At 41.4% G+C, this 19,180-nt stretch overlaps 1 protein-coding gene across 6 annotated transcripts in view; it reads left to right on the top strand.

Annotated features, from left to right (window-relative positions):
- Positions 1 to 19,180, top strand: part of HYDIN (HYDIN axonemal central pair apparatus protein) — a 416,706-nt gene that overhangs the window by 20,130 nt on the left and 377,396 nt on the right. For all 6 annotated transcript variants that reach the window (XM_087877179.1, XM_087877178.1, XM_034425679.3 and 3 more), the window contains exons 8-9: positions 2,693 to 2,894; positions 6,609 to 6,792. In XM_087877179.1, coding sequence (XP_087733305.1) covers positions 2,693 to 2,894; positions 6,609 to 6,792 — 386 coding nt within the window. The remainder of the gene's footprint in view (positions 1 to 2,692; positions 2,895 to 6,608; positions 6,793 to 19,180) is intronic.

Below are 19,180 nucleotides of genomic sequence, written 5' to 3'. Positions count from 1 at the left end.
TCCGTGAGAATTTATGGGGAAGGATTTTCTTGCCTACAGAAACTTGACTTTGAGAGAAAAAAAAATAAAAAGAAGCTATCATAACAGAACTCTTATAATTGGAATAATATTAACTTAAAAAGGAAAATGGCGCAGGAATTAGAGAAGGAACAAATTGATCTATTTGACTTGGACAATGGAAATAAGAGAAATAACTATAATATTGCACATAGGATAAAAATTCGAGGATACAGAAGCTGAAATGGAGTATACATAAGTGGACAAGAAAATGAAGAAGGAGGAATAAGAGATAGACGTGGAGAATAAAGAAGATAAAGTCAATGCGTTTAAATTACTTACATAAATAAGTAATTGATCATGTGAATAGTAATAAAAAGGAGGTCTCGAGATTATATTGAGATTATAACATAATGATGATTACACTGGGATTAACAGTGAATGATAAAAGAATAAAAGGTTGGAAGATATTAAGGAAAATAAAAACGTTCAGGACTTGGATTTATAAAATGACTATATTGAGATTAATAAATGTGAGAAGAAACATGTTACAGATACTTAGAAATGAAATATGGATTGAAGTTAAAACATACAAGAAATAGACTATGTTAAAAGAAAATATATTAATGGATATAATGAATCAATTTTTTATTAAGATGTTAGAAGGTATTACTTGAGAAAATTGATGGCTATAATAACTGGGATGTTGTTTAAATAACTATAACAATTGTAACAGTTTGAATACTTTTAATAATGTATTTATTTAAGTAAAAGATTATTATGCTGGGATTAACAGTAGAATGATAAAAGAAGGTTTCTAGAGATTACACTGGGATTTACAGTGGGAAAAAATAAAGATGATTACACAGATTAACAGTGAAAAAAAAGATGATTACACTGGGATTAATAGTGGAAAAAACAAAGATGATTACACTGGGATTAACAGTGGAATAAAGATGATTACACTGGGAATAGCAGTGGAATGATAAAAGGAAAGGTTAAATTAGACTAAGTAAAAAGAAAATATAATAATGGATATAATGAATCAATTTTTATTAAGATGCTGGATAGTATATTTGAGAAAACTGATAGCCATAATAATTGGGATAAAAATGTTCAATTTATTACAATTGTTATACATATTTGTATAACAATTGTAATAAATTGAACATTTTTTACTTAAGCAAAAAAGAAAAAAATTGAAACAATATATGATTATGATTTATAAACAAAAATTACTTAATTGGTGTTTATAAGATTTAAATTTGATAAAGTAATACTGGAATAAAGATTTAATGAGAACTATATGAAGTAATAAATAAATGTAAGGAAGTTTTAGAAATGGAAATAATTTTGACATGTATAAACATGTTTGAACTGTATTGTTAACAGTGAGGACTTAGGATAAGAATTGTGAAATGTATGGGGTATTAATTGTTAAGATTTAAGGTAGGTTAATAGAAGGGTTGTTGTTTTTTGATTAAGTAAATTTGAGTAAATTTTTTCTAAGATGGTATTAGTTGGAATATGTGATTTAAGACTAAGAAATAAATGATATGACAAAATAGAATATATAAAATTTGGTTAAAGATGACAAAAAATTGAACAAATTGATGACTGGATCAAAGCTCTGTTCTGAAAAGATGTAATTTGTGTGTTTGAAAAAAAAATAAAAAAACTTTTTGCAAAAAAAAAAACAACTGCAATGATTGAGGCAAGAAAGTTTGTAAAATGGGACATGACTCACTTCACAAGTGTTCTGCTTAACAATGAAATTTTTGGACTTAATTGTGGTTGTAAGTTGATGACTACCTGCACTACATTCTTTCACATCAAGAGAGACCTTTCATTTCTTAGGGTTTCCCCCAGAGTACTGCACCCTTTGTTCTTGTTTGATCTTGGTTGGGGGTTCGGGGGAGGGTAACAAAGGGGTTGAATTGCCTCCACTTCTATATAATGTGCTTGACAATGGATGTCCATTTGGGAAATAGTTTGGTGATCTTTTTAGGTTTCATGAGCATCAACAACTGTTTTTCCAAATCTCCAAATCTCAAAAATTTGCTTTTTTGATCAATGTGTGAAGATCAGACTTTGATAATCCATATTCAGAATGCTGTTCTTTAAATAAAGCAGAACCTCCCACCTTCCCACCAGATTATCACCCATTGATTAAAACAACTGACACTAATTTCCCCTTCAAATGAACTATAATCCTAGAGCAGGGTATCAAACTGGCGGCCTGTGGGCCAGATGCTCCATGTGCAGGCCACATCCACTCCAGCTCCATGAAGGGGAAAAACATTGCAAAACGTCACGTGATGGCAACATGATGCCGCCAGTTTGAGACCCATGTCCTAGAGGTTCACTTACTTATACAAGCATAATGTTTTTGACTTATTTAATTATTTTATTATTATTATTATTATTATTATTATTATTATTATTATTATTATTATTTAATTGAATTCTCTCTATTTTTAGGATGCGTGTATGAATTTTTTCGGTCATATTTGTGCAGAAATATTGAAAATTCAAAAGGTTTCATAAACTTGGTTGTGCTAAAAAATTAATTTAAAGAATATGGTTCTTTGCTTGAATTACTGTAAAATAAAATCATGTTTTGTGAAATTAAATCAAATGCTTTTTACAAGACATAGCTAACTTTGTTGATTTTACAATTTTCTGACCTTCCAAGGAGAAGACATTCATGTCAGTTTATATGGAGCTGCTACAGATGTCAATGTGAGACTGGATAAGAACTCCTTGACAATCGAGAAGACTTATATCACTTTAGCAAACCAGAGGTCTGTGGTCATACACAATCGGAGTGATATCATTGCACATTTTCAGTGGAAAGCATTTGCAACACACGAAAAGGAAGAAGAGAAAAAACAGACGTAAGTTTGGTATGATATCTTGTTTTTGAGTAATGGACTATTTATTAAATGTGTTGCAAATTTTACAACACATAGCTGTTTATAATATTTTTGTGTTTCATTTTTTATCCAATTGCAGAATTCTATATTTCTCCCTATTTTTTTCCATCATATTCATTTCAACACTCTACTCACTCTCAGCCTGTTGGTTGAAAATTTTCTTTATTTAGAAGCAACCTTGTTTTTTCCTGCAGATAATGGCTGCATAACTACTAAACTTAAAAATATCATTAATTGCTTTATCATAAATTGCCAATTCACGTTGTCAAACACCTTCTGTGCAAGAAACATCAGCGCCATTTGTTTTTCTGGATGTGCTTCATAATATTTTAATTTGTCTTGATATCCTAAAACATCACTAAAGAATAATTCTTTGCAAGCATAAGGAGAAAAATAATCCAGAAAGGCTTTTTCAAAGGCAACACAAAAATGTTTAAAAGCTTACATTTTTGTAGTTACACGCTTGGGAGACTGATAATTGGTTCAATGAGGGCAGGATCCTAAGCAGATGTGTTCTGCAAGGGAAAAGAGTGCTCAAAGATTACAAAGAATGATTCTGTGATCATTTCTGCTAGTTCCTTTAACATAATCTACCTGGCCAGGAAGACTTGAATTTGTTTAAATTAGCTAAGTGTGGTCTGTGATTGTAATAAAGATTGATTGATTGAGAATCATAGAATCAAACTCATAGAGATGGAAGAGACTTTAGAGGCCTTCTAGACGAACATCTTGTTTAGGGCAGGAATTCTCATAACCTCAGAAAAAATGATGGCCAACCTTTGTTTTTTATTTTATTTATTTAATTTGTATACCGCCCTTCTCCAACAGGACTCAGGGCGGTGAACAGCCATGGTAAAAATACAACATATAAAATTTAAAAACAATTTAAAAAACATTAAATACTTTTGGCCGTCAATTTAAAATAACCCAATTAAAACCAATTATAAATTTAAAACTGTAAGGATGGGGTCAAGCCAGCCCGGCTAGATGGAATAGATGTGTTTTCAGGGCCCGACGAAAAGTCTGGAGGTCTGATACCGTGCGTATCTCTGGGGGTAGGTTGTTCCAGAGGGCAGGTGCTGCCACAGAGAAGGCTCTCCCCCTGGGGGTCGCCAGCCGACATTGTCTGGCCGACGGCACCCTGAGGAGGCCCTCTCTGTATGAGCGAACTGGCCGGTGGGAGGCTATTGGCAGCAGAAGGCGGTCTCGTAAATACCCCGGCCCTAAGCCATGGAGCACTTTAAAGGTGGTCACCAACACCTTGAAGCGCACCCGGAAGACCACAGGAAGCCAGTGCAGCTCGCGCAGGAGAGGTGTCACGTCTCGCCCCGTCGCTCCCATAATCCCCCGCGCGGCTGCATTCTGGACCAACTGGAGCCTCCGGGTGCACCCCAAGGGGAGCCCCATGTAGAGAGCATTGCAGTAGTCCAGGCAGGAAGTGACGAGTGCCTGAGTGACTGTGCGTAGGGAGTCCCGATCTAGAAAGGGACGCAACTGGCGTATCAGCCGGACCTGATAAAAAGCCCCCCTGCCCACGGCCGTCATATGCTCTTCTAAAGTGTATCCAGGAGGATGCCAAAGTTGCGAGCCCTTTCCGTGGGGGCCAATGATTCGCCCCCAATAACCAGCGATGGCGCCAGCTGGCTATATCAGGAGCCTGTTTCTCCCCATCCAGGCCCGCACGGCCTCCAGGCACCGGGACATCACTTCAAGGGCATCGTTGGGGTGGCCTGGGGTGGAGATGTACAGCTGAGTGTCATACTGATGGAACTCCACCCCAAAGCCATGGATGATCTCACCCAGCGGCTTTACATAAATGTTGAACAGAAGGGGCGAGAGGACCGACCCTTGCGGCACCCCACAAACAAGCCGCCTCGGGGTCGACCATTGCCCCCCTGCCAACACAGATTGCGACCGGTCAGAGAGGTAGGAGGAGAACCACCGCAAAACGGTGCCCCCCACCCCCAACCCCTCCAACCGGTGCAACATGATACCATGGTCGATGATATCAAAAGCCGCTGAGAGATCTAACCGGACCAGGATAGAGGAGCATCGCCTATCCCGAGCCCTCCAGAGATCATCCACCAACGCGACCAATGCTGTTTCCGTGCTGTACCCAAGCCTGAAGCCCGAATGGAGCGGATCTAGATAGACAGCTTCATCCAGGTACTGTGGAAGCTGCCGCGCCACCACACTCTCAACAACCTTCGCAATAAAACGAAGGTTGGAGACTGGACGATAGTTAGCCAAAACAGCCGGATCCAGAGAGGGCTTCTTGAGGAGGGGCCTCACCACCGCTTCTTTCAAGGCGGCCGGTAGGACACCCTCACTCAAAGAAGCATTAATAATCCTCTGGAGCCAGCCTCATGTAACCTCCCGGGAGGCCAGCACCAACCAGGAGGGACACGGGTCCAATAAACATGGGGTTGCGTTCAGCCATGCCAGAATCCTGTCCACGTCCTCGGGAGCCACAGGATCAAACTCCTCCCAGATAACACTCTCAAGACCTGCCTCAGTCATCTCGTCTGGACTTACCCAGTCAGAGGCCAGGCCTTCCCGAATCTGAGTGATCTTGTCATGCAGATACTGCACAAAATCCTCAGCTCGACCCTGGAAGTTTGAAAACCTCCAGTGACAAAACATCATAATCCCAGGAGGCAGTCTGTTCCACTGCTTAAATCCTTATTATTTTGAGTCTGTAAAGCTTCTATTATCTAAAGATCCTTGTCCTCCCTTTAGGAGCCTTGGGGAATAAATCCACACCCTGTAATCATCTTTCAAGCATTCAGTGGGGCATGAAAAGATATATACAAAAGACAGATGCAAAATAGGTTTTGTATCTTTTAAAAAGTCCTGTTTTCTCACCATTATTGATTAGCAATTTATCACTTTCTTCTTGCATTCTATGATTTTTTACTCTTATTTCTAATAATGAAAGAGCACATTTTTGCTGTTTTTGGTATCCCTCACAAACCTTAGGTCATTTTGAGCTTTAGCCTTCTAGATATAGTTTCTGCTGTTTCTAGAAACTACTCTCTTTTTTAGTTATTTTACCTTCTTAACATTTTCTGTACATGTCTCGTTCTTTCCTTGGCTTTTGGGAGAGCTTTTGAATATATACGTACTGACCTTCTTAAATTTCTTTCCATTTTTTTTCTTGTGTGGGGTTTTATTTGTATGTATTTCTGCCCTCCTTATTTCCTTTTATGAGAGCTCTGTTAGTCTTAATGGCTAAGGTGCTGGACTGGAGAAGAGACACCTGAATCCTGACTCTTTTTTAGGCTGGGCAACCAACCGAGTGACTTTCACTCATTTAACCTCAGGAGAAAAGCTGCATGGATTTGTCCCCAGGGCTGCCAGGAGTCAAGGTGCCTCTAGGACACAAACAAATCCCCATGCAGAACTCATTTCACAGAATTTCCCATTCATTCTGGACAAGTTTCTCCTTTAGGGTTTTAGGTCATTGGAGACAACATACCAGTTTATCAAACTCTGCTCTCCTATGGTTCACCTCCTCACAGATCCAGTCCTTTTCAGTTATCGCTCCTTTGAATATTATGAATGCAAAGATAAACAGTGATCCTCATGGTGTCAGTCCCCGTTGGCTCTTAACCAAGCATTCTTTGGAGTCTGTTACAAAATACGATATTTCATCTCTTTCTTCCTGGGGCTTAGGATGTGTCGAACCCTGCAGGCTGAACAAAACAGTGTGCTTGATCAGCTTCTGGTGGAATGTAACATGAATCCCGCACTTCGTGAGCATCTCTCCACTGTCACCCGTACCTTTGAGAACCGACGGGCAACTGTCCATGAAGATGCAATGCTCTTCAACAATAAAGTCTTCTCCATTGAGCCTCTGGTGAGAAATACCATATGACCAGGGGGTGGGGAGGGGAAAGGGAATAGGGTGGTACGATATATTTTTTTAAAGTTCTTCAGATGTTTTTTATGTAGAGCAGAGCCTTCATTAGGGACCTGAGGGCTCAGATGTGAAAGTTGAAGGAGAGGCATTCCTTCAGATGCTGGAGTGGTGGTGGTGTGTGGATGGCTATGTCAAGCACCAGGGAAATCAAGAGATTCAGGCAGTTCAAATGTGAATAAAGATTTATTGTAAACCTAAGCTCTCTACAAGAATCCGAACTACTAATGGTTAAGGGAAATTAGTGGGAGTTAAGAATAGAAAGGAATTCAAGGTGGGCTGGAGTTAGATCTCTTGTGTGCATGAAGGGACTCATGACGCATTTGACCCCCTTCTTCAGGCTCAGCCTGGTCATCCCCTACAGCCCTTTTCATCTAATACAGAGGTTCTCAACCTGGGGTTCACGACCCCTTTGGGGGTCGAACGGCCATTTCACAGTGGTCGCCAAAGCCCTCTCTCGCCCCCCCCCACGCCTTCACTCACTCTCACCCTCTGCCTCTGTTGGATCGCCCGGTCGCCATTCGCTTACCCCGCCCACTTCCAATCTATTGCTGCCTCTGGAGTCCCAGCTGATGGCTAGAGGGAAAAAAAACTTTAAATTCTTGCCGTGAGGCTTCAAAGAGCTAGCTGCAAAGAGGTAAATTCCTGGAGCAAATTTTTTCCCCCTAGCTATGCTGAAAAGCGAAATTGAAAGTAAAGAAGGGTCTTTGCTACAACGTGACAAAATGAGGCAGAGAGATTTCTTTTTCTTTTTCCTCACCAAAAAAGGTAGGTGCAAAATTGCAAACAATGGGAAATTTAGGGCAAGAGGAGGTTCAAGATTTTAAATCACAAAAGAAAAAAAGCTCTATTTAACTAGGGAATTGTAATAATTGAGATACTATTAATTGCATATTGTGTTGAAAGCAGAAATGGTTAAGTTGTGGTTTGGAAGAATATATGGGGGAAATTATTTGGTTTATTATTATTGGTAAATATAATTAATTGATTTGTAAGAAATTGGATTGCATGGAAATAATTGGAATATTCATGTTCATATTGATTAATATACAAAAAAGATAGTTATATAACTAATTGATTTATATTAAAATGTTGAATTTGTATTAAACAACTGTATTACACAATTAACCAATGTGAGGATGAATATAAAAATAGATGACAATGCGAAGGGGTATAATATAGAATAGAAGGGAAAAATTGAATTTGATTAAGATTAGAGATGAGGATGAAGAGTAATATTGTTTTTTTTAAAAAATAGATGAGGCATAAATATGGTAAAAAGGAAATATAGAAATTGTAAATTTAATTGACTAAATACTGTGTTGGAAGAAATATCCTTCTGGGTTCTGCTCCAAGTGCGGAAAAAGACACTGGAAACATGGAGACTGTTTGAAAAGATGGTTTAATGGTGGACAGGATCACATGGCTTGATGGGGCCCATTGTGTTAGTTTCTGTTGCTATTGTGTTGCAAATGTCCTTTGACAAAGGATTGACTTTCTGCCTCTGGTCCATTAACAAAGAGTGGGGGGCAGGAAGGTGGGAGCTGCTTTGTCTGTAAAATATGCTTCTCCATTTCTCATCCAGGGAAATATAATATTCTGCCTTTTTAAAATTTCCCAAAATATTTCATTCTTCTAGGAAAGGGGTGGGTGCTAACCTCCTACAACTGTTTAAATTTGTGAACCGGCCAAATACTCTGTTCAAAGAAAATACGTTGTATGTTTGTATGTGTGTTTCTAATTATTGCTATTTATTGCTATTTGTTCTCTTTTATTCTTTAAAGTTTAACAATTCATTCTTTATCTTAATATCTTAATATTTGTTTGGGGTTGGCTTTCTTCCCTTTCATCTTTTTTATTGTACAGCAAACTTTCTCCTCAAACCTACCACCTCTGTCTTTTCTTTCTTTCTTACTTTCTCTTCCCCCCCTCTTCTTCTTCTCCCTACTTCCTCTTTCTTTCTCCTTCTCCTCCTCTCTTCCTCCCTCTCTTACCTTCACTCCTACTCTAATTTCCCTTCCCTTCCTTCATCCCTCTCTATTGCTGTATCCTTTTATGCATATGGACTACTCAGAGGGCTGAAAAAGTTATTTTTGACTGGTCCTCGCACTTTTGACCAGTCCTTGAACTTACGACTGTCCTCACAATTTACATTTTTGCCCTATCTTGTCACTATGGTGAAGAGAAGCAGTTGTGAAATGAGTGACATGGTTGTTAAGAATGGTACAATGGGCATAAATGATGACCAGTCATAACTGCGAAGACCGATCAAAAATGCAAAGACCTGTCAGAAATCACATTTTTCAGCCCTCTGGGTAGTCCTTTTATGCACAGGGACTACTCAGAGGGCTGAAAAAGTTATTTTTGACTGGTCCTTGCACTTTTGACCAGTCCTCGAATTTATGACTGTCCTCACATTTTACGTTTTTTGCCCTATCTTATACCATGTTGAAGAGAAGCAGTTGTGAAATGAGTGACATGGTTGTTAAGAATGCTGCACAGGCATAAATGTGAGGATGGTCATAAGTGTAAGGACCAGTCAAAAGTGCGAGGACCTGTCAGAAATGACTTTTTTCAGCCCTCTGAGTAGTCCCTATACACATAGCCATGGCCACCCGGTCACATGACCAGCTAGCCACGCCCACCCAGTCACATGACCTCCAAGCCACACCCACAAAATAAGCACGCCCAAAGAACTGGTAGTAAAAAAATTTAGAACCCACCCCTGGTTGGGGGTCACCACAACATGAGGAATTGTATTAAAGGGTCGCGGCATTAGGAAGGTTGAGAACCACTGATCTAATATAAACCCATTGCTTGAAGCTCTTATCAGAGCTTAAGCAGAACAATAGATTAGATCAGGAGTGAGCAATTGTGGCTCTTTTACAATCTGTGGACTTCAACTCCCAGCCCAGCTGTCTCAGGAATTCTGGGAGTTGAAGTCTACAGGTTGTAAAAGAGCTACAATTGCCCACTCCTGGATTAGATAGACTGAGACTTGTTCCCAGCAAAGCAGAAATGGTGGTGTCTGTCCTACTCACCTTAGTTTAGAAGGGGTTTAAGCTTCCTTAAAGTAACAGACTAAGCGCTCCGGAGTGTTTTTGGATCCATTGTTGCAATTGGGAGTCCAAATGATTTGTGGCACATGATCTTTTAACCAATTTAGGTCTGATGATGCCCTGTAATGCTGAATGAATGGAGAGAGCATTGGGATGGCCCTCGTCCTTTTCAATTACCATAATTAAAGGCTGTTTTTGACGGGCTAGCTAGATTGCTGATGATAGCTGGCAAAGATTTTGCTAATACGGGACTTCCGGTGGCACCGCCGACATTGCTGGACGCTCTCTCTTGGAGCGCCAGCCCTGTGATCTTGTAAAGCCGCCCTGACAGCGCAAATCAGCTGTCTGGCGGCTGGAAAACCTTTCCCCCGGGAGAAGAGGGAAAGGAGAGCAATCGGATGGGGTAGAGCTCCCCGAAAGCCCCTGAAATAGTTTTGGGGGCTTGGAGGGTGAGAGCTCCCCAGGAAGTCCGGTGAAACTCCGAGATCCAGGGCGCTTCTGCTTTAAGCAGAAAAAAATGTCGCGACCACTTCTGCAATTTTTACTGAGATCCAAGTTGATTATACGCAGACGGAGTAAAGACAGGAGAGCAAGCAATCGTAAGTAACAAACTCTTAATTCCACGCTTAAATTGCTACTTTTTGGAGCTGCTTAAAGGAGTGAAGAAAATAGCGCTTGTGCTTATTAGGGTGTGAAAGTGAAAGTTAACTCTCGATAAAGCTGTTAACACCCAGCATTGTTCAAGGTGGATGGACAAAAAAAAAGGCTGGCTTTTTTGAAAGTGATGAAGGCTCACTATTACAAACATCAGTAAAACACAAATACTGATTGAGGATCTTTTTAAAGAAATTTTAGAATCATTTACCTCCGTGTTGGTGGAAAGAATGGTAGTGTTTTTCAACAAGGATTTTATTCAAGTTCGAAACAAAGTTGCAAGTGAAGATACTGTAGCGGTCTTTCAGTTGCCAAATAATAGTGAGTTGCTGAATGAAGAGGTGGAAGAAACAATCCAGTTTAATGTGCCTTTGGAAAATGGAATGGATGTTTTTCAAATTAAGAAGGAAAGGCTGAGAGGTTTGAAGGAGTGTAACCAGGAAATATTGAGAGAGATTTCTCCAGAGGCTTTGACACAGTCAACTGGAAAATTGTCAGGAGGCGTTGGGATTTCTAATATAAGAAGGTGGACTCGAAGTGGAATTTTACAACTTTTTTACAAAAATGGACTCTCAAGCGCAGTTAAAGAGGTGTGTTTACTGAAAGGAATTACTTTGCGAAGAGAACAAGATTGTAAGGTACAGCAATTTCAGCTGAAAATTCAAGAACTTATAAAAATAGATGAAGGCGGAGGAATAAGACTGAAGAAGAAGGTTCGCAAAAAAGTCAGGAAAAAATGGAGATGGAAAAATTACAATCATTTTGTCTGGGGAGGATAGTAGTAGTGAAAATGAGATACCTGTAGATACCCCTAGATACCTGTATCTAGGGATATGATTTGTTTTGAAAATTTATGTTATAGTGAAAATGAATGATTTACTTATAGCTAGGGACATGATTTGTCTTGAAAAGTTATATTAAGTAATGTTATGTTTGAATTGTTATGGGTTACTGACCAAATTTTCATTTTTGTTTTGAAATATATTAATACTAAAGTGTAGAGAATAAGATGAATAAGTTTATGCAAAGTTATTAAGTAAGGAATGTTTTCAGGAAGAATCAATATAAATTTATGGGGTAAAAAGTAAAAGTAAGGTTTTTATAATATAATTTATTTGAGATTAGTTAAAATATTTTGTTAATGTCTTAATATATGTAAGGGTTGGAGATGTGATGGTTAATTGTAATTGGGCTCTGATTGTGGAATGCTGGAAGAAAGAAGACTTGCTTATTATTGAAGAACGGACAAGAACGAAGTTGGATTGATTATTTTCAAGCAATAATTGGTTTAAATAGTTATATTCAAATATGAACAAGGTGAGTTAAAGTGCAAAAGGGAGATAAACCTATAGATAGTTAGCTTATGTTTTTTATATATATATGTTTGTTAAATGCTATATCCTGTATTTGCTCTGGGAAGTCCGGGGGGCGGGGGGGGGGGTTGGGGCAGGAGGAGGGAGGGGGGAAGGGAAAATATGTGTAAAATTTTTTAAAACTTTTCAATAAAAAAAAAAAGATTTTGCCAATACCATGCTCCTTTTTTTATTCTTAACATTATATTTTGTTAGTTTTTAAACTGTTGATGTGTTTTTGTACATTTGTAGATAAGTCTACTTACCCACTGAGTGTTATTAAAAGCATCCTCTATACCAGCGGTCACCAACCAGTGGTCCGTGGACCACTAGTGGTCCGTAAAAATTTTTTGGTGGTCCGCAGAAAAATTATTTGCATTTTTATATTGCACTAAATACTATTTATGTTTTTAAAAGATTCATATTAGTGGTCCGCAGAATTTAAAATTATGAATTTAGTAGTCCCTGAGGTCTGAAAGGTTGGCGACTCCTGCTCTATACCATAGACATCCAGGTTCGTTCTGCTAGTCTGATTGTCTTGCTTATAAATTGTAGAGCCACAGATTCCAACAGTAAAAGTTTAAAAATAAATTAAAAAACCATCAGTAAATAAAATTATTTCCCAAAGCCTTAGAAAGTGTTATGATTATGCAGTTCTGATTTTCCAAGTGTACTTCAATTTTACCTTTGCAACAAAGGCAATATACATTAAAAAAATAACCCAGTTTTGAGTCTATGATATGCTTGGCCCCAGAGTTCAGGGCTCCTTAAAGGAGGTTTTCATAGGATTAAGAATGTGATGTTTAATGTTAAGAGAATACTGTTCACAAATAGCAGATCCAGCAATTTGTCTCTGGCAGCTTCAGCTTCATCTTAACCAGGTATTTTAATCTTGGTGGTAAGAGGTTTTATTATTGTTGTCCACAAGAGGTATGTCTTGTCAGGGTTAGAGTTATCATTCCCAGTTTATTTTCTTTGAATGCTTTCCTTTTCTCTCATAAACTCTGACCAAAAGGGGCAGTAGATTATTTTAGGCTTCTGGAGAGGAAGGTTGGGTTCCACTCCTGCCATAGCAGAATCCTAAAATGGGACAAAGAGATTCATGTCTTTCTCAACCTTCAGTGCTTTCATTCATAGCCATTGGATAGTTCTAGACAGTGACTGTGGCACCCCTTTTACTCCATTCTGGAGGGACTGAAGTCAGCGGGCTTTTCTTATATTTTCAGATAGAGATGGCAGTGCAAACACTGTCAATTCTTCTGCTACCGGGAACTCTCTTTTTAAATTGGGTTTTGCTAGAGAAAGTATTAATGACACTGTTTCTATTGAATGGAATGGAATGGAAGGGAAAGGAAGGGAAGGGAAGGGAATGGAATGGAATGGAATGGAATGGAATGGAATGGAATGGAATAGAATAGAATAGAATAGAATAGAATAGAATAGAATAGAATAGAATAGAATAGAATAGAATAGAATAGAATAGAATTTTTTATTGGCCAAGTGTGATTGGACACACAAGGAATTTGTCTTGGTGCATATGTTCTCAGTGTACATAAAAGAAAAAATACGTTCATTGAGAATCATAAGGTATAACACTTAATGATAGTCATAGGGTACAAATAAGCAATCAGGAAACAATATCAATATAAATCGTAAGAATAGAATAGAATAACAGAGTTGGAAGGGACTTTGGAGGTCTTCTAGTCCAACCCTCTACCCAAGCAGGAAATCCTACACCACTTCAGACAAATGGTTATCCAACATCTTCTTAAAAATTTCCAGTGTTGGAGCATTCACAACTTCTGCAGGCAAGTCGTTCCACTTATTAATTGTTCTAACTATCAGGAAATTTCTCCTTAGTTCTGAGTTGCTTCTCTCCTTGATTAGTTTCCGCCCATTGCTTCTTGTTCTACCCTCAGGTGTTTTGGAGAATACTTTGACTCCCTCTTCTTTGTGGCAACCCCTGAGATATTGGAACACTGCTATCATGAATACCAGAATGAAGCAAAGGAGCAAACAGAGTATCTGTTGCTTGTTAAACCAATTACCAGAACAAATAGACACAGAACTAGTCAGATTTCCAAAGCTGCTTCTTTTCAGGAACAGAGATTAAAATTTTTCCTTCCAAACAAAGCTGAATAGGGAAAATTATCCCATCACTAATCACAGGATTAAACATCACCAAGCACAGAATTAAACTTCACCAAAAACCAGTTTTAGACCAAAAGTCAGAAAGGGTATGTAAACTCACATTTGAATGTCAATCTTTCTAGCTAGCCAATAAGCCTTGCTGAATCTTGGTTCCTTGTCATTAAAAGCTTCTGCTTCGTTATTCAATTATTTCTTCCAAGTGCTGATCATTGCACCCTGGCTGGAAGAACTCCAACAGGGGAGTATTTCCTCCCAACAGCGGTGTAAAAAGCTTAAAACAACCCTTCCCCTTTAAGAAAGTCAAGCAAAAAAAAAACAACCTCCGAGAACCTCCGGAACCGGAAGTGACAGTAAGTCTAGGCATACTGCCGGAGAGGCAGTTTCTGTAAGCAGGGCAATAAAGATTAGGCTAGGAAACAACACAGGATTAACCCTCTAAAGTGGGAAAAAACAAAAGGAGATTTATTTTCTTTTTTTAAAAAAAAAGTTTTAACAATCATTACAACAATTTTCCCCCTCCCTCCCCTCCCTCCCCACTCTCCCTCCAATCCCCCTCCCCCCACCCACCCACCTCGGACTTCCCAGAGCAAAACAGGGTATAGCATAACAAACATAAACTAAAATAATCTAACTTTCTGTAGTCTCTAAACTCCCCCTTGCTCTTTAACTTCCCCTTCAACTAACTAAACATATTCAAAAAGGAAATATAGGTTTCATTCATAAGCTATTTGTAACTTTTTAGTCCGATATTTGTTTTGAATATAGTCAATCCATCTTCTCCATTCCGATATATATCTTTCATTTGTATGGTCCTTCAAATATGCTGAAATTTTGGCCATCTCTGCTAAATTCGCTACTTTTAGTATCCATTCTTCAATAGTAGGCAAATCTTCCTTCTTCCAGTACTGTGCCACCAAGAGTCTGGCTGCTATTATTAAATTTAAAATCAACTTAGTCTCTATAACAGTACAATCTGTAATTATGCCTAACAGAAAAAACTGTGGAGTAAATTTTATCTTCTTTTTGAGAATATTTTGAATAATCCACCATATTTTTATCCAAAATGCCTTAATTTTTTTACATGTCCACCATATATGATAATATGTAGCATCATCACATTCACATCTCCAACACTTAGGTTGCACACTTGGATACATACAGGCTAGCTTTTTAGGATCCAAATACCATCTATAAAACATTTTGTAAAAATTCTCTCTTAAATTTTGGGCTTGCGTGAACTTCACATTTCTGACCATATTTTTTCCCATGTTTCCATCATTATTGGTTCTTCAATATTTTGTGCCCACTTTATCATACAGTCCTTAGCTAACTCCGTTTCTGAATCTATTTCTAGCAATGCATTATACAACCTTTTTCTATGCATTTGACTTTGATCTCTAATCTGTTTTACCAAATTCTCCTCATTTTGCAGAAAACCAATTTTCTGATCTTCTCTCCATCTAGCTTGCAACTGTACATATTGAAACCATGTTCGAATTGTCCTTTCTTCTCTTAGTTGATTCAGAGATTTTAATTGAAGTATACCTCTTTCCTTGTTAAGAAGCTCTTTATATGTAATCACATCCTGCCTTTGTTCTACACTTATATTCTCTATCACATGTCTGGGTATTGCCCACAATGGTAACTTCTTGTTTAGTTTATACTTGTACTTTTTCCAGACACGCAATAGAGCATTCCTTAATATATGACTTTTAAAAGTCTTGTCCACTTTCTTATCATATAATAAATAAGCATGCCACCCGTAAACCAAATCATATCCCTCGATATTCAATATTCTTTCTTCTGTTAAATTCATCCAATCACTCATTGCTGATAGAATAGCTGCCTCATAATAAAGTCTTAAGTTAGGCATTTTGAGACCTCCTCTTTCACGTGTATCCTGCATTATTTTTTGTTTTATTCTCGGTCTCTTCCCTGCCCAAACGAAATTATTAATACCCTTCTGCCATATCTTCAAATTCTCATCTTTTTTAAGTATTGGTATCATTTCTCCCTGTCGTGAGAGGACAGTGGAGTCCAGCTCTACAAATGGACACTTTGTGATCTTTATGTTCAGTTATCCCTTTGGACTATGATAGACCCCCGGACTGGCCTTTTTCCCATCTTTGGTTCGGTTGATGCTCCAAAAAGCCGACCTTCTTGCGCTGCGAGACTCCCCCCTCTCGCAGGCCTGGCCCTCCACATTATCGAGGGCCTATCTTGATGACGGGCTTTGGAACCCCGAGAGATGGCATGTAGCGAAGAGGGGGTTGAGGGGTTTTTTAGGTAAATTTTTAAAAAATTTTTTAAGGGGACCCGGGAGGGAGGGGGGTTGTAAAAGTGGACCTGGGGGGGTCCAGATAGCGACTGAGCGGGATGATGGGTCGATTAGTTGCAGCAGGAGGGTCGCGAAAGGGAATTTAACCAGGAAGCAGGGGGATGACAGGAAGGGCTGTGAAATTGAAATAATGAGTGGGAGGGGCAGGTATGACGGACGCAGGGGGCCATATCAAGTGTCGGGGGTGCGCATACGCTGTTTACGAGCGATTGCGCACTCCGGCCCCCGATGCGTGACTCGTGTCCTGGGTTGTGTAGAGTCTCAGGCCCTGGGTCCGCGGCTGATGTTGTGTAATGCCAGGTCGGTGGTTAATAAAGCCCCCCTCATTTGTGATCTTATTTCGGAGGGGGGTGCGGACCTGGCAGGTATTACGGAGACCTGGTTGGGCCAGGAGGGGGGGGTCCCCCTCGTTGAGATGTGCCCGCCAGGTTTCCGTGCATTTCATCAGCCAAGGGCCCAGGGGAGGGGTGGGGGAGTGGCGGTGATTATTAGGGAAAGTCTTTGTCCGAGGGAGACCACTGTTCCTCAGATAGCCGGATGTGAGTCCCTCTGTGTAAAGTGGGGCCGTGGGGTGCAGATGGGTCTGCTGACTACGTACCTGGCTCCCTGCCACGTGGCAGCGACCCTGCCCGAGCTACTCGACGTCATTGCCGGGGTGGCGGTTGATACCCCCAGACTTATCGTCATGGGGGATTTCAACCTTCCATCCGCGGGTGAGACGTCAGAGGCGGCTCGGGAGTTCATGGCTTCCATGACGGCCATGGACCTGACCCAGTTAGTTCAAGGCCCAACTCACATAGGGGGACACACTCTGGACCTGATTTTTGTCTCTGGTCAGTGGTTGAATGATCTTGGTAGAGGGGACCTAGATATTAAACCCTTGTCATGGACAGATCATTCGCTCCTCCAACTAGACTTTCCTACCGCCGTCCCCCGCCGCAGGGAGACGGAGCCAACTAGATGGTTCCGTCCCAGGCGCCTGATGGAACCCGAAAGGTTCCTGACGGAGCTTGGGCCGTGCCCTGAGACCCTAACACACGACTCGACTGAAGAGCTGGTGGCCGCCTGGGAAAGGGCGGCCGCTGGAGGTTTGGACCGCGTCGTGCCTTTGTGGCCTCTGACCCGATGCCGATCTCAACTGGCTCCTTGGTTCTCCGAGGAGCTGAGAGAGATGAAGCGTCGGAAAAGACGCCTAGAGAGCATTTGGAGGACTAGTCAATCCGATTCCGACCGGACACAGGTGAGGTCTTATATCAAGACCTACCTAGTGGCGATAAAAGCGGCAAAGTCTAACCACTTTTCCGCTCTTATCGCATCTGCAGAGAACCACCCAGCCGCCTTGTTTAGGGTGACCCACTCCCTCCTCCGGGGGGGAGTGCGGGAAGATCCCTTGCAGGGTCGCGCTGAGGATTTTGTGCAATTCCTGCACGATAAAATCGCTCGGATTCGGGATGGCTTGGACTCCGACTGGATGAGTCCACGGGAGGAGACGAGGGCAGGTCTTGAGAATGTTACCTGGGAGGAGTTTGATCCTGTGACTCCCGAGGATGTGGACAGGGTTCTGGGTAAGATTAGTGCCGCCACGTGTTTATTGGACCCGTGTCCCTCCTGGTTGGTGCTGGCCTCCCGGGAGGTTACACGAGGCTGGCTCCAGGGGATTATAAGTGCTTCTCTGAGTGAGGGTGCCTTTCCTGCCGCCTTGAAAGAGGCGGTAGTGAGGCCCCTCCTCAAGAAGCCTTCCCTGGACCCGGCTGAATTAGCCAACTATCGTCCAGTCTCCAACCTTTGTTTTGTGGCGAAGGTTGTTGAGAGCGTGGTGGCACGACAACTTCCCCGGCACCTGGATGAAGCTATCTATCTGGACCCGTACCAGTCGGGCTTCAGGCAGGGGTACAGCACTGAAACGGCATTGGTCGCGTTGGTGGATGATCTCTCGAGGGCTCGGGACAGGGGTTGCTCCTCTGTCCTAGTCCTATTAGACCTCTCGGCGGCTTTTGATACCATCGACCATGGTATCATGCTGCAGCGGTTGAGGGGGTTAGGAATAGGGGGCACCGTTTTGCGGTGGTTCTCCTCCTTCCTCTCCGACCGCTCGCAGTTTGTGTTGGCAGGGGGACAGAGGTCGACCTCGAGGCATCTCGCATGGGGAGTGCCGCAAGGGTCGGTCCTCTCGCCTCTCCTGTTCAACATTTATGTGAAGCCGCTGGGTGAGATCATCCGTGGTTTTGGGGTGAAGTGTCATCTGTACGCTGACGATACTCAGCTGTACATCTCCACCCCTGACCACCCCAACGATGCCCTTGACGTGATGTCCCGCTGCCTGGAGGCCGTACGGGCCTGGATGGGGAGGAACAGGCTCAGACTCAACCCCTCCAAGACCGAGTGGCTGTGGCTTCCGGTGCCCCGATATAGTCAGCAGGTGCCATCGCTGACTATTGGGGGTGAATCCTTGCCCCCCACAGAGAGGGCTCGCAATCTGGGTGTCCTCCTGGACGCACGGCTGTCTTTAGAAGAGCATATGACGGCCGTGGCCAGGGGGGCCTTTTATCAGGTTCGCCTGATTCGCCAGTTGCAGCCCTTTCTGGATCGGGACGCCTTGCGCACGGTCACTCACGCCCTTATCACCTCCCGGTTGGACTATTGTAATGCTCTCTACATGGGGCTCCCCTTGAAGAGCACTCGGAGGCTCCAACTGGTCCAGAATGCGGCCGCACGGGTGGTTATGGGTGCAACCCGTTGCGCCCACGTGACACCCTTCCTGCGCGAGCTGCACT

The sequence above is a fragment of the Pantherophis guttatus genome, chromosome 11 (assembly GCF_059756535.1).
Source record: "Pantherophis guttatus breed Tessera chromosome 11, ASM5975653v1, whole genome shotgun sequence".
Lineage (NCBI taxonomy): Eukaryota > Metazoa > Chordata > Lepidosauria > Squamata > Colubridae > Pantherophis > Pantherophis guttatus.
This window is presented reverse-complemented; position numbering and strand designations above follow the sequence as displayed.